The 16,927-nt window shown below is 41.5% G+C and overlaps 1 protein-coding gene across 4 annotated transcripts in view; it reads left to right on the forward strand.

Annotated features, from left to right (window-relative positions):
* The window catches only part of PIDD1 (p53-induced death domain protein 1), a 602,358-nt gene extending 586,111 nt beyond the window's left edge, over window positions 1-16,247 (forward strand). For all 4 annotated transcript variants that reach the window (XM_069624025.1, XM_069624027.1, XM_069624026.1 and 1 more), the window contains one exon: window positions 13,725-16,247. In XM_069624025.1, the coding sequence (XP_069480126.1) occupies window positions 13,725-13,962 (238 nt within the window). In that variant the 3' untranslated portion in view covers window positions 13,963-16,247. The remainder of the gene's footprint in view (window positions 1-13,724) is intronic.
* Window positions 16,248-16,927: the final 680 nt, after the last annotated feature.

Genomic DNA, 16,927 nt, shown 5'->3' on the forward strand with positions numbered 1-16,927 from the left:
ACAATGGTGTGAAGGATTTCAATTGGGCGTCACACACCGGACCCGGACCTTCGCTCTCAGCCTTAGGTCTAGTGCGCAATTAGAATGCTTTTTCTTTATTTTCAACCAACTCAAATTGAGCCGATACCCGAGCTGTCTCACACCGCCTTTTACAAATACCCCGGGTCACAATGGACCATGAACCAGGCCAGTGGGTGGTAACACAATATTTATTTATTTTATTTTCAGAAAATCACACAGTTTTATATGAGGCAACAATCACCAATGGGGTGATAATTGTGGGGGTAGCAGCTTCCAATACCTAGCTCCCAAACATTGGAATTCCCTCCCACTTAGCATTAAAAAAAGAGGAATCCATTATGGGCTTCAAAAAGTTGCTAAAAACTTGGTTATTTAACCAATACGAATAATGTCTGTCACCATAGGACTTGTAAATATGCTGCACCTGTTTCGTTATTCGTCTTATGTAAATACTTTTATGTTTGTTGCCTGTAACTTCGCTGCAATTTTTCACTGAATAATATTTTACAAGCTGTCTCTAACCTCGCAGTGATACCCAAGGGTTTGGGCGTGTAACAAATGTAATAAATAAAATAAATAAATGAAATAAAATACAATGAGTGGATAGGAAGAAGCAGAAGGTAGTCAGGGATATGAGGCAGCAAACAGAATCAAAATCCGACCATTGCAATGGCCTAAAATGACACTCGTATTTTAACAAATAATTAATTATATGTGTAATTAAATAATGATGTAAATATGCTTTATCACAGTCTCAGGGCTATCATATCACTAGCAACTATAAGGTAAGATATCACACAAGGCATACAGTTCACAAAGCAGGTTGAAATGGAAAACACTGCAGTCAATCACACATGGAAAAGTTACATTTCTTTAGTTTGCAGTTTTAAATGTCAAAGCGATTTTTCAGAAAAACAGGTGAAATACTTTGAATTAGAATGCGGTCTTTGGGCTGGGGATTAAATGCACATCACAGGGACAATATAGAAGTGAAAGGAGGGCTATAGCTGAAGAACTGGATGAGATTTGCAAGATAAAAGGAAGTTTAGTTTTGGTAAAATAAAGCCGTTAAAGGGAGGAAATCGGGTTGGAAAGAAAAAGGACAAGTTTTACTTAAACTAGATTATTCAGACTAACTTGTTAAAGAAAGACACAGTACGATCCCGGGTTAATTTTCAACTTAAACCTTTCAGAACGCGTTCAGATCTATGTGGGAATTAATTTAAATTATTCCAAATATTGCTAAGGAGTTACAAGATGAGGTGAATGAAAGAATTGTGCTAACACTAGAAAAACAAAGACAAGGTGCACAGAGAATTAGAACCATTTAGACAAGTTATCAGGGTATGGATAGGATTACTTAGAAAATAGGGCAAAGACAACGGGTCAAGATGGGGTATGCTATGTGTTACTATGGGATGGGGAAATACTCACAGTCAGCACTTGAGTTTGGAATTTAGGACAGCCAACCGGGTTCTGGGCTCAAAAGGTTCTGGTCGCCGGATAGCGGGCTCTCCTGGCAAAAGACAGCTGGGCAAAGGTATGGTCACGGCACAGCGATGCCTCAGCTGGATGGAGCGGGTAAGCAGGGCAAGCAGGCGGCACTGGAGAATCCCAAAGCAGGCTCAGCCACCTTTCCCCCCTTCTCCCTGAAGTTAGTGGGATTTTGTTATGGGGTTTGAGTGCTGAAGGGTGGTTCTGCCTGGATAGGAAGGCCTGGGTCAACTATCCCTTTTCTGGCAGTGGGGTCTGGAATCTTGCAGAGTGAAGGTGGAATATCTGGATACACAGGCACTGGAAAATTCAGAAGAGAGTGTGTAGAGTTCTGTCAGCCACCCTTATTTATAAGGCATGGTGACATCATCATAGAATTATATGGTGGGGCAGGCTTAAGCTAGGCATGCCTCTAACAACTGGATTGGCCAGGGTTGATTGTTACCGCCTTGCTGTCAGCTGGTTGGATTTTTAGCGACACAACATCAGCTTTATGATGTGGCTTTACAATGCATAGGATCATCCCACAGTTACTTTTGCTAAAATCCAGTTTTGACATAAATGGCACATTTTTACAGTTGTGGCATCTTAACAAATTACATGGGCACATTACACATTTCATGCAAAGCATGGCAGTCACACCCTCATGTCTGTAGGACTTCGTTTCGCCCGTCTAGTAGTTTTTCGCAATTTTCAGTGATAAATATTCAACCTAAAATTCTATAACTTTATACATGGGTATAGATTATCATAAGGCTTGTAAGTATTTAATTTCACATTGGCATCATGTACACTTTCTTCAAACTGTCCAATTCTCTGCCATTTCTGTTTCCAATATTGCAGTGAAGGCTACCACGTCTTAAATAAATTAAAAACCACAAAATGTAATTTAAACTGTTAACTTTTTACATTCCTGTGAAGTCCTGTTGAAAAGATACAAGTCTTAAATGTTTATTAATAAAATAGTCTTTAGAGCCAAAAGGGTCAGCATTATTCACCATATAAGGGCATAGTTCCAAGGCTGCTCTTGAGTTGGCTTTGAAGCTCCCAGTAGAAGTCGCAGGGACGTGTGATTTCCTTTTTTACTTGTCCGTGTTCCCGAATCCCTATTGTAAGATGCCATAGCCCAGACAAAAGTCTGATGAGCCTGTGATATGCAGCCTTCTGGCCCATTCAAAGTTTTCCAAGGTAGCAATTAGCTCTCATGTGTCCTAGAATCTATTGTGGCTCCTTCTGTTGCTAGCAGCCCCCCAAGCAGAAACCTGTTTGACTAGTTTCAGAAGGCAGACAATGTCTGTATTTCTTATTTTATTTTATTTTTGTTCTGAATTAAAATCAAGCCTGTTAAAATAAAACATCCCAAATATGTTTCCCAGCAAAACCCCCCTTTACATTGCTAGGCCAAAACAGGGCCTTCTTTCAACATTACACTTTTAAAACAGGCATTTTTCCTTATTTGCAAAAGCGCATTTTAACACATGGTGATGTCTGCTGGGCTGACCATTTCAAAATGCTTTCTCTCTGAATTTCCCACATTGTTTTGCAGCTCTAGTCACTTTCACTTATACAACAATCTGTTTAAGACACAGGTCCATTGAAATTGACATAGGCCCAGAGAGCCAGAGTCTCTTTTGCAGCATTGAGATTTGACATTTTGTAACTCAAAAGTCAAGCGTTTTCCTGTGCGACTGAAAATAAATCTTCTTTTGATTTCTCAGATTTGGCTGACACAGCCTATCATACAGGGATAATGTTCTATTTTGCTGGGGCACAATCTGGATACGGGTGGGCATGGCAGGGTCTCATTGATGAAAGCAGTGTGATGTTGAACAGATGGAAATAGCGTCAGGGCGCCAACATTATAAAGGCCAAATATTTCCTTTTTCAAGGGGAATGCGGATCAAGCAGCAAAGCAGTGCTGCTTCTCAATTTTCATCTTGGTGCATGTAAGAAGCCCACTTGCAGGCTTTCTCAGTGTGTCCCCCTTGTTCCACCCTGCCCAATGGTGCTTGGCAGAACAGTGCAGCCACCCTTTTGTATCTTCAAAACTCAGTTTTGAGGCAAGGCCCTGGTGCTCAAAGGAGCAGCGCAGCCATTTTGCTGGTTCTGCTGAAGTGCAGCTTGGTGATGTGGGGAAGTACTGCTGAGTGGGTAAATATATCCCACAATGGCAACCATTGACATCCTACAAGCAGACATCTTGAAGATGAATGGCTGCAAGTTGAGCATTTCCATGGCATATTGCCAGGGCTGGCCATGCACTATACATATATACATACCCAACTAATAACATCAACAGGTGACAGTGCATGTACCATATGTCCTGGATCCTCACACCATTCCTGAATCTTGCCAAAGCAAAAACAACGTAGGTACAACACAAAACAGTATATCATAGGGCATGGTGTGCAGTGGAGCAGGCATTTGAAATCATTACGCCCTGATAGCGATACCTACACAAAAGTGGTGAAGCACTGCCATATTGCACAATATTGCCACACAGAGGTGACTGCATGAAAATTTGGAGGATAAGGACAGAGCTAATGTAGGGCAGGCCCTGCCCCCAACACGGGGGAAGAAGCAAAAGGAGCAAGTGAGTGAAAGTCTAGCAGGGCTGCGGTGGCAACAATTACTTTTGAGGCAAAAGACCTGTCGGGCAAAGCAGACAATCATATATAATTTGATTCAGTAATAGAATATGTATTTTGTTTTACTCACAAGTACTTTCAGAATTAAGGTGATGTGTGCAACTCGGCCTCTGTTCTATTATCAAATTCTACCCAAAGAGTAATACTTAATCGCAACAAAAAATGGGCAACACACTGGCAATCATTAACTCTGTCTGTGCCTGCATGGGACCCAAGCATTTCATTCATGGACAAGGACTTACCTTTTGTTTTAATGGCCTCTGCCCACATCTCTGTGCTAAACACCTTCACTACCCATGCTTCATTTGTGCCTTGCCACTTCCCTGAGGAAGTACTATTCTGACTAAGCACATCATTGCTATTGCTAGCATGCCTCTGTTCTTGCCTGCGTAGCTGTCAGTTCTCCAAAGTGGTGTTGTCACCGTCAGTAATGCCGGTCTTTGTCTGCACTGAGATGAACCATGTCAACATATAGGTTTGATGGTATGTCTGCTGACCATAGCAATGACATGTGCCATCTACTCTTGAATTACTGCCTGTGCATGCCCTGTGATCTCCCCATCTCAGTATAGCCTTCCATGCAATTTCTAGACTGTCCCTTACCCTTAAGTCACCTAATGCTGCCCTCACATTGGTGTCCATCCTCTCCATAGGCATCTCCAGCATGTGTATAGTTGTGTGGCATGCAATATGGATATCCCCAACTGATGTCATTGTTTTGAAGTGGCCTTGAGTTCTTAACTGCTTCTCCTAACCACCCTGGATGTTATCTGGGTCATCATATGGGACACAGGTGTCTTGCCCTCCTTTAGCTCTGATAGTGGCAATTTTTCCTCTTCTGTCATTCTTTGTGGTAACTGTTTTTGAGGTGTGATGTTCTGCAGTGTGAGCATCGCTGTCTACCCCGCATCCTGTGGTACTGTGGTGTTTATTATTATTTTTATTGTGATTGTGGGTGCTAGGCAACCTTACACAAGATAAAAGCAATGACAATACATACAAAGCATTTAGATTTACATTTACAGTTATGATTTTATCATTACAATACATGTGTTTATTTAGTTAATTTCGAGAGTTAAAATCATTACTATATGATAAAACATTTCTTGTTCAGATTACCTACGAGATTCCTAGGTCGTAGTGATGGATCTGAGGAAGCCCTCAGATTCATTACTTTACATTCTTAAGATTTAGAACACATGCATTCTTATTATATATACAGAGTTAACAATACATAAAATCAATTCATGAACACTATCTCTTGCCTCCATAAATCACATACATCAACACATATTGCGTCTATTCAGGACCCACCTAACTCGAGATCTTTGTTTCTTGGTCACATTCTAAATTTCATTTCAGTAGGAACTTAATTGTTGCAATGTTTAGAGAAGTCTGGTTAGCATTAAATATCTTGCATCACATGTATTTAGGCTTTAGTACTCAAAATGTTCCTAGATATTTATAGAAATGTTCTTTCCGCCAGATTGTAAGATTTCTGCATTTGGTTAAAAGATGTTTTAGCGTTTCATTTTCAGAGCCTAAAGTACAGAATCCGCAAAAGGTAACACTCGTTACTTGTTTGTGTCTTGGGGCCATTGCATCTCTAGTAGGCCATAAGTTGAAGCGTAATCGCATTAGATGCGCTCTGTATTTCTGGTGATGGAATTGTTGAATATATGTCGGGATCTGATGCATTAATTTCATTTTAAAGTCATCAACATTAAAAGCTTTGTACTTCATGCAAGTGTCCCATAACACTGTCCAGTCATGATCTCTGAGTTTTCTTTTGGACAACTCAGTGCTTTCCATTAAGAGGGATACCTCAATGTCCGCATCTTTCATTATGTTGAGGCACTGATCTCTCCAGGGTTTTAATGCTGCATCATACGTGGCGCTTAGTGCTTTGGCCAGAGCCGGGAGTAAGGTAGGTGCTTGAGTGTCAGCTAAAAGGCATTTTCTCTAAAGAACCAGAGACTGCCAGGCAATTGTTGTTTGAATGGATGTTAGGCCTAATTCAAATCTGACTATTTGAATGGGGAAACTCTTGGATAAAGCTAATAATGCTTTCCAGTATGTCCCCTCAATTAGGTTCCAATTTGGCTGGTTTTCTTGGGATTTTACCTGAGCGCCATATGTTAAGATTGGAAGGACTTTCTGTTTAGAAAACATTATGATTGGCTTGCACGTGAATTTGCTGTGCTTATTATGTATTATTTTGGCTTGCGAAGTAGAAGTCTGGATTTTATATCCAATTTCATTTTTACATGCTAATGCTTTCATGTTGGTATTAATATTTTGGCCAAGATATTTGAATTCTTGCACTCTTTCCAGATACATGTTACCTATGCTCCACTCATGCAAACGCGTCTTCATTTTACTTTTTGACATCACACGAGTGTTTAATTTTGGTATATTAATCGTACGTAAATTCTTTCCTGTTTATGCTTGCAACACACTTAGTTTCCTTGTTAGCCCTATCGGTGTTAGATCAACTATTACAAGGTCATCGGCGTACAATAACCATGAAATTGGTTGACCTCCCACGTTGGGCGGAAAGGATCTGGTGGTTTCAAACACCACGTTGATGTCTTTTATGTAAAAATTAAACAGAGTGGATGCAAGTATACAGCCTTGTTTTAGTCCTCTGTACGTTGGTATGGGTTTGGTTAGTAGGCCTTGATGGTTCATTTTTATCTGTATTGCTTTTTCTGTGTAAAATTGTTGGATTAGCATAAGTAAGTAAGTTGGACAGCCTGCTTCTAATTTTTTATTCCATAACAGTTCCCTAGAGATCGAATCAAAAGCTTGTTTAAAGTCATTAAATGCAAAATATGCTGGTTGATTGGTTGCTATGACCATATTTTTGATAGCTGTAAAAATTTGTTGATTAACTGTAGTGCCGAGTCCTGCTACAAAGCCAGATTGGTATTTGTCCACCTGTATGGTCTTTCTTACCAGGTCTGAAAATAGCAGAGGATAAGCCGTGCGCACAGTTTAGCCGGTATATCGAGCAGAGCCATCGGTCTATAATTCAACGGATCTGCTGTATTTGCCTTCTTAAATATAGGTATGATTATAAATGTTTTCCTGCTAGATGGAATTACTTTTGTCTTGACAATCTTTAGGAATATTACGTAAGGTAATAGGGTGAGCCTTCAAGATGGTATTGGATAGCCCATCCGGACCTGTGGCCCGCAAGGAGGTTAGTTTTTTTTATTAACATGACTATGGGGGTCATTACAATTCTGCCGGTCTGGATACAACGGTACCGGTAAGCTTGCCGGTACCATTGTATCCGGACCGGCAGACTGAGTTGTGCTCGCGGGCTGACCTGGCGGAATGAAAGGCTCCCGCGAGCACAGCATGCCTGTAGCACCAGCACGGTAATGAACTGTGCCAGTGCTACAGGCATCCCCATCCCCATTCCCATTGAGCCCTGATGGGCTCAATGGGAATGAGGAACACCTGATTCCGGCACCTGTGAAAGGGCAATTACCGGGTCCGGCGGGACCGAAATACCCCGGTTATTGCCCATTTGCGGGTGCCGGATATTTTCTGAAGTTTGGCGGCAGCCTGTTGGTTTTACCGGCAAGGCTACCGCCAAACTTCTAATGAGGACCATGTCTAAGTGATCAGACACTAAGTGACCAGTCGAGGTATTAGGCTGGTAGGAGGGAGATGATACATTTCCAGCTTTGGCAAATAGCCTCGAGAAATGTGAGAGCCATGTTGTTTCGCTTATTACATTAAGAAGGTGAGTTGCTGTTAATGTGTAATTAGTGGTTTTTAACTAATTCCAGATTTCTCTACTTGATTTGGCTCTAATTGCTTTTAGCATGCATTCCGCATCTATTTGGATTTTTGGGAATTTATTTTGTTTTGTGCAATTTTTAGATCTTGTTCATTTAGTTCTGATCAAACTCGCTCGCTCCTCACTATTGCTTGCTCGTATTTCCTTTGTCTTTTCGCATGAGTGTTATCATATTTTTGATAGTTAAATCATATGGATGTTTATGAATTATTCTCGGTCTCATAGTGTGATCTTTGGATTCCTTAAAGAAATGTAGTATCTCATTATATTCTAGGTCAGTGTTTCTCATATATGCTTCATCTTGAAAGTACTTAATTGTCTTTTGTAAATACTGTGCTGAAGCTATTATTCGGTTCCACCCTTCTGAATGCGATCTTTGTAATAATCACCAGCTATCTGACTGCCTAACTTACAGCTTACCTCTAGAATGCTGTGATTCCCATGTGGTGTTGGTATTCTTTTAAAGTTTTCTATTAGATCCAAGTAATTGTACGAGATAAATGCATGTCCAAAATCGATGCTGATTGATCTCTGCCACATAGTGGCCGGAGGCACATCTCCTTTCAATGTACCATTTAACATGATAAAATTCCCGTCTTCCATAAAGAGCAACCATCGCTTTGCACGCACTGAGATCAAACAATCATTTGTAGCTATACATTTCAAATTTAAATTTCCAACAATGAATGTTATTGTAATCGTGACATCAGTTGTTATAAGCTCTAACATGTCAGTGACCAATCTTATGGCGCTAGGGTTCCAATAGAGATTGAGGATGGCTTTGGTGCATGCAGGGGAATTTCCAATACCCGGAAATATTGGTTTTGTCAATTGAATGCCTGCATAAGGAGAAGCCCATGGGCAGAAGGTCGCACGTGTGGTCAATTTAATAGCGGTTAACATACCTGCAGATGCCCATCCTTTCTGGTGTTCAACTGCCGGGATCCAACAGATCTCATATCCCATCCAGGTAGTTTGATTCATCATCCAGGTTTCTTGAAAAACCAGTATCTCATAATTATTTACCAGATTTTTTACATCGGATGTTTAAATCCCCTGGTATTCCATATAGCCATCCTCATATTTGCAGACTTATTTGCAATCTGGCATTAGTATTCATCTTGGGACCTTGGTTCCCTTAAGGGTTTGGTCAGCCAGGTCCATTTTGATTTATTCACTTTTGACTTAGTTGGCTTCATTATTACTTCTCTGTTTAAGTGGCCAGTTCTGCCAAAACAGTTGATTGTCAAGGATTGAACTTCTAACAATTAGATGTCATTTCTGGCTCTACAACTGAGCGTCTCCTATGCCTTTCTCTTTCTGATCTCATAGGATATTTTTTGTCAACTTTCAGACCATACTCCTGAAGTTTTTCTTAGGCGTTCCAAATTATTTCTTTAATTAGGGATGCAATCGTTATGTCCATTGTGTCCACGTACTCGCTGTTCGTGCTTTTAATGCCTTGTATGTCTCGGGATTGTACTAGCTCCAGACCTGGTATTCATTTAAAAACTGCAAGCACGCTAGATCTATTTGGGAATTGATCTTGTTGTTGTCTATCCATCATCCTGAGCATAAGGATCTCCTCTTTGGATGAATGTGGCTCGTTCTTAGTGTCGTAATACCTGTTCGGTGGATCATTAGATTGCACTTTCAAGGTTGCATTCTTATTTTGTAAGCTTTCGTGCAATCTAGTTTCTCCATCAGTATTTCTATGTGCACTTTTGTTGTTTATGTTTTGAGCAGATTGTCAAGATCTTTTCTGTTCTAGGGTCAAAAAATCTCGGTCATCACTGTTATTGTGCTCACTGTAAATGATCTCTGTGAGCATCGATAAGTCACCAATTATAGGTTTATCTGGAAAGACCACATCATCAGGTAAAGTCGTGGTTGAATAAGTAGCGAGGTTCACGAGATCCTCTGAGTCTGTTGGACAGACGGTTTCTAATGCTTTGGTTATGGCTTTATCAGTGGTATACTCAGTGGGTTGCTGGTCAACCTTCTCTATTCTACTCTGGTTAACTTGAGTCTTTGTTTGGTCTCTCTTTACTCTAGGAGCAAATTGTTTCTGTTGGATAGGCGTAGTTATATTTCCTATAAATCTTTTTGACCTACTTGTTGTCACTTTCTTTAAGACATTTACATTTTTTTTGTGATTAGTATGCTTTTGAATGGCATGCTACTCACACCTCTGTTGATCTTTTTTTTCTTTTTCCTTTTATTCCTTTGGAAAACTTCATAAACTGAAGGTTCACCCTCTTCGTTCAGGTTTGATACCACTTGGTTCACATTCTGGGCGATTTCACAAATCATAGTGTCTGACAACACCTTCTGTACAGATATTGTACCCACCACGATTGCCTCCTTTGGTTCCTCCGCAATGGTGATGGTATCCAGAGTCTTAGTAGTTGAAGGATGACATAATACCTTTTTGAGAGTTGAATTGTGAATATTGCAGTTCTCCTGCTACCCAATCAACATTGGAGGCTACTAGCTCTAACCTATGCATTTGCGCATACAATTTTTTTTGTCCATTAATTCAAAGATTTTTTATTAAACTCTGGATTCCTGTGTTAATGGGACTGCAAGCTATTTCCCACGCCAGGGGAGGGTGCGGTTGGATACCAAATGAGGGTCTCGCAGTGGGTTTGATAAACAACATTTGGGATGAATCTGTGGAGTTTGGATAGGATTCTGGTGATTCAGGGTAGAGCATCAGTGACTGGGACAGGTTTAATGGAGGTCTCATTGTTTTGCATGCAATCTGTTCCTCTAATTCGGTTTCTCTTATCTCAGAAGTATTCTCAGAGTTTGGCGAGTTTGTCAGTCTCATTGCAGGAATTGTGGTAGTTTGTATGACCGCCACCGGAGATAGGTCCCCATGTGGTTCTTCTAAGGACAGTACTCCTGCCATATTCATTAGTGATTGGTAGTAGAGTATTGGATGATCACTGCCCACCAAGTCATGTATTAACACTTTAGTGATTGCGGTTGAGGTATGTATTACTTCCCTCTCCGACTCAGTTAGCTTAGGCAGTGAACCTTGTGCCGATACCTCGCTAATTAGTGCTGGGAGATCTAGAAATGCATTGTCGGGTATCTCCATGGAATTTTGAGTTGACTCGATTCCCCCTTGCCTCTCCCAAGTTCTCATTATTGGGATGGGGTGAGGGGAACTCCTCTTTGTTTTGATTAGCCCATAAAACTCATATGTCAATTGAAATAGATTTGGAGCGCTTTTTCAGTAATGTTTTATCATTAACAGAGGGGGCTACAGGGAATGATTCATGAACAGGGATTGAAGGTAGAACTGTTTGGATATGTGGGCCAGTCCTCAGACTTCCCACGTTTCCCGGCATGGCTGTTTTTAGCGTGTACACAGCCATCCTGCGGTGCATTACAGGTGGCTTGAGAGATGCGTATCCCGGGTGAACGTCGGGTGCCTTCAGCTGCACAGCCAACCGCACTCAACAAGCACTCCGCGATGCAAGTGGCCCCGCTCTTTATGGAATGTCCCGGTTGGAGGGGGTGGGACTTCCCATGAGCGCTGGTAATTGGATAGGAGAGTCCAATGGAGGCAGTATCACAGTAAGAGGGGCCAAAGATTTACAGCGTGCCAGGAGCAGAATCCGGATCAAGCGATTTTGCTGAGTTAACAGCACTCGACATGCACTCAGCATGTGGGGTTTAATGTCTGTTCTTTATATAGGGAGAAATGACAGTACCAGATGATGTTCACATGCATGCAGATTACTTCCATAAACTATAGTTTGGTGTGTGGCCATAGTCTGTAGCCATGCCTTTCACACAATACACTTTCACTCGTTCTGCATCCTTCCATCAACCTGGATACAGGACATTCAGCGGGGCACATGCCATGTGTGACTACTGTAGCAGCCATTCTGGTATCTTCACCTAACAGTGCTCTGGATGTTCATACTTTTGGCGCATTGAGTGCCGCCAGTAGGATTGCATGTTCCAGAACCCATAGTTCTGTAGAACTGTAGAACCTGTCAACACCCCTTCACTTGAAGAATCATACACACTGTGGGTGAATTTCACCCCCTAACAGGCTCCATGCCTTCCATGGACTTAAAGGGGACATCCTCAAAAATATTTGATTTCGCCCTGCTTAGAGACTCAGCTGGAGAAGTATGTGTGAGATGTTAATGCATATGTCACTGTTTCCATATACCTGTTTGGCAGATCTATATTTGTTTGCATGGTGCAGACGGGTTCGCCTGCTATTCTTTGTTCATCTTCTGTGTGTTTTGCCCACTTCAGGCAGTCCTTCCACTGCCGGCACTTTGCTCTCCACTAGTTCTTCCCTACGCTTCCCTTCCCCTGCCCTCTCCTTTCCCTCACCTTCCCTTCATTCCTCTTCTCTTGGTGCTCATTTGGGGTCCTTGCTGGATCTACGTCCATTTACTGGCACAGTGCAATGATATGCAGCAGGCGTACGGACTAGAACTCTCATCAGCCTTTGTTTGCGTAATCAATAATACATGGGCATTGGAGTCTAGTCAAAAACATCTGGCGAGCCATAGTTTGCAGACCACTGATATGCAGGAAACCTTTCTTTTGCACGGAGGCACACATCATGCCTCTATTTCTTGATGTTGCAGATGGTGCAGTATTACCCACAGCATGTATTTGGTCTTGATATAGAACCATATTTATCTTTGTATCGCCTCTAACATCTTGTATCAGCTGCCACCATATCAACAAGAATATTTCACTTTTCTTAAGAGAAATATTTTTCCCACTTCCTCATCTCCTGCTTCTGCATTTGACTTGGATAATGTCTATAGGCGTTTTGCAAATATTCTCCACTCCTGACTGTGTGGCCTGCTTATTTGCTGCCTTCGGTTACTATGCTTCTCCCACTGTGTTTGCAACTGCCAGGGTGATGGATGATTTCATCAGATGGGCACATGCAAGATGTTGCTGTTAGCCACTCAAAGTTAGCCTCTAATGCTGACTTTGGCTCTGCACTGCAATTGTTTGTGTCTTGTTTGTGTTGCTCGCTCGTTTTTGGAGCATGCTACTTTGTTTTATTTCACAACTACTGTGAATAGTGCACAGTGGAGGACACGGGCTGTTTTCTGCATCCAGTATCACACCATTGATCCATTCCTGGAAATCTGCCTGTGAAATTATTAATAGTCCATTTTTTACTGCAACACGTATGCGTTGTTCTTGCCATGCCAAACCAGGTGGTACCATTATTGATGCTCTCTGATAATCTGTAACCATTTCCCTCTTTATTGTGCACTCTGTAAGGAATATGCTCATTTACAACCAACATCTGGAAACTCAGGTCACAACATATCACTTCCAGTTCGTTGTGCCTGCAGTACCTCCAACACTTCCTCTTCAGAGCGAGTCTAGTGTGAGCCCAACAGATTCTAAAAGTAGTCCAAATGAGCAAATTAAATTGAGCTTATAGTGCAGTCACCTAACATCAATGTTTTTGTACCAGATTCTGTGGAATTGAGAACTGAGTTTCATCTGGAATAGGCTAGCAGGTTAGGAACGGTGAGGAGACTAGTTATTGGTCATGGTGTGTCTTTCTTCAATGTAGATGTTCGACTATGCAACTCAATAGGAGCAGCACATAAACCCAATTCAAATCAATATCTATCTGAATGCCCAGTACTAAGGTAACCAAAGAGAGATAATGTTTGGGAAATCGTTTTGGGAATGCGTATAAGTAATGCGAACTTCTTTGTCTTTCTCTTGTGCAGGGAAGATCTGGATACTCAGATCCTTGAGATGCTGTTCGTATGGGCGAAACAGAACACTGCAACACAGGACTGTGTCAAGAAGCTCATTGAAGCCATGGGGCAAAGTGGGCGGCAGGACATCGCTGACGAGATAGAAAGCATTATTGAACTTGGGAAGAAAAAGTACAGCGAGTCTATTCGACGGGTCGGGCTTGACCAGGAGAGTAGCAACGAGGACTCTGCCATAGCCATGGTGTGAACACTGGGACTCACAGCCAGGACTGTGCTGGACCAAAAGTATAGCCATGGAGGCTTTCCCCCCGACATGGTCTAGCATTGGTGACTCGCAGCCGGTGCCTGATTGAGGTCAGAAGAAGTGCAATAATTCAGGTGCTGCTGAAGACTAATGGTGACTACTAGCATGCGCCTTACCGGGACCAAAAGAATAGCTGTGAAGACTCTGTCATTGTGTAGAAATAGATACTCTTAAGCAGAAATTAGATTAATGAATTTGAGGAGCAAACTACATTAGTTAGAGGCATACATTAGAAATGGTGTCTCACAGCCAGCACAAGCAGGGCCAAGAAAACCTTAACAAAGGCCCTTTCGAAGTTCAGAAATGGTTTCGGAATCACAGAGCATGACCTGTCAAAAAGAGTATTCCTATAGACTGGGCCATTCCTATGGTGGTTGGTAGGCATGGAGATTTACAAACACAGCCAAACAAGGCAGCGGGCAGAATGTCAAACCCATTACCTATTGGTGGTGGCTGATGGGTAGAGACCAGGCTGGCTTAACATAGCAGTAACAAAAGATTAGCTATACATTAGGATTATAGAAGAGCCAGATGTGACCACAACTACAGCCAAGAAGACATAGCCATGATGAAGGGGTAGCAATTTACAGCCAGATCTACACGTGGTCAACCGAGTAGCCATGAAGATATTGCCATAGACTTTATTTTGACTTCAAGCACAAGCAGGTGACCTTTTGCAAATGTTTTTTTCTGTAGTGCTGGAATGGATATATCCAGCCGCATACTGGGCACAGCTAAAGGAAGACTTTTCTAAAAACCTAATTCATAACAAGAAAATAAATCGGCAAAAGCTGGAAAGGCCCAGGAAAGCACCAGCAGCAACAATTGTGCCAAAGCTATTTTAAGTGGATGCCACAGCAGTTACAGAACGAGGCGAGTGCCAATCATGACCTTACCTTGGCCTTAATTTGGGCAAACCTCACTTGACCACTACGGACATCAACTGAATGTTGATATTCACCTCCCCCACTATTGGAGTCGCTTCCAAAAACTATGAAACATCCCGAAGGTCATGAAGAAACCTCATGCTATTGGAGATGTAAAAAACTGCTACTACAAAGGGACCAGCAGTGAAAATCAAGCCACGGGGCACTACGAATGAAAGCGCAAAGAGTTAACTTATTTTTTTGTAACGGGTGACAGTGGGGAACTTGCGTCTTATTATTTTAAAAAAAAAATCAAATGAAGGAGCTGGTACGGCCAGCCAGGATAATTCTGATTCCGGGACCATAAATAAATAACAAGACAGTGAAATATTGGGCTGGCAGCTGATCTGGAACGTGGAACGTTGAGCTGACAGCTGATCTGGAACACAGATGTCAGCCGTGTTGTACTGCAGGACAACGTATGGTGAACTACATTTTCTGATTGTTGATCGGTGATGGGGAAACAACCAGCAGCTCCTCCAGCTGTTTGCTATAATTGATGCTGACGATACCACACTGGAAGTTATGGGTTTAATCTAAACTAATACTCAGGAACAGACATTACACAACTAATGTGTGAATGAAGTGCTTGAATTATATTTCTTTACTAAAGCAATAGATTGTAGCATGGCTCTCAAGGAAGGGGCACTTCTGGAGATGTCATAACCAATAAGAGTGCGTCTGAAATAAGTTAAACAACACCAACCTTCAGGGGTGACCAATGGGAACAAACATCAACCTTCCAATAAGTTGTAATACCATATATTAGGCTTCATTCCTAGTTGGGTGGAATTAGCTCTGCTAATTTTGGCAGAATAGAATACTGTTTTCGCCCCTGTAACTGGTCGTGAATCACACAAATTACAACGTTTTGTTGTTCCCTTTTATGGTCTTCCATAGGACTCCATTGGTGATCACAGGAATTACTGTTATTGTTAATTTCACCAGCAATTGGTAATTCCGCCAGTGAGAATACCACCTTTTTTGGTGGAGGCACCGCCATACAAGTGCTGGAAAGGTTTCTACCAATTTACTTCCAATCTCAGAATTTGGCCGGCAAGAATTCTGGTTATTCCTTTACCACCATTTTTACCAGCAATGTTGTACTCGTAATGAGGCTGATTGTATTCCTTGTTAGATCCATAGGATTACCTGATATGTCTTTTACACTGTTTTTTTGTTTGGTCCACATGAATGTATTTTATTGTATCGTCAGTGTAAGTTGTATGTTGTATTTGGTATTACAAACGCAACTGGCAGTTCTTGTTTCCCATAAATTAAAAAAACATGAAATCAAAGAAATTGTGAAGGCATGTCACGTGTTTCTCTAACGTCGACTGTTTTATCCTTTTGGGTTATTGAATGTAATCTATTTTTTTAGTTTTCAGGTAATACTTTTTTTTGCACCTTTACGCTGATTGATATATCAATTTTGTAGCAAATATATCTCCTTCACTCCCTATTTGTGCTCAACACTTGAACGTTGTAGCTCTCTCTCTAGGGCTGATGGGGTGCAAATGCTGATTTTGGCATTTTAGTACGGTTTTTGTACCAGAGCACAAGTCTAATTAATGTTTCGGATTTGTATTGATGGCAACTCGTAGCTGACTAGTGACATTAAAGGTCCCACAAATACCTCATTAATAGGGTTCTTTGGAAAGCCATTAAAGATATTGGAAAACAGGAGATGTTAGCCAGTCCTATGAAGAATAATGTCTATAAAATAATTCATGTGTAATGCGGGAATGAGCCTTATTTAGGTGAATTTAACACTTTACGAGGAGGGGGTTCTACCTTATTTAAGTTCCCGCCCACGGTATCAACATTGCTGTAACTTTCTAAAGCCCACGTGTACCTTCAAACATTGGAAATAGCCTTGGTTTCATCATTCGAGGCAGTGAAAATATCCTAGCCTATAGCACTCGGTTATGTTGCTCTCACTGTGTGATCTCATGCAGTATGAAAGAAAGGGCTTGGCTGGC

The sequence above is a fragment of the Ambystoma mexicanum genome, chromosome 11 (assembly GCF_040938575.1).
Source record: "Ambystoma mexicanum isolate Mex_15411 chromosome 11, UKY_AmexF1_1, whole genome shotgun sequence".
Taxonomy (NCBI): domain Eukaryota; kingdom Metazoa; phylum Chordata; class Amphibia; order Caudata; family Ambystomatidae; genus Ambystoma; species Ambystoma mexicanum.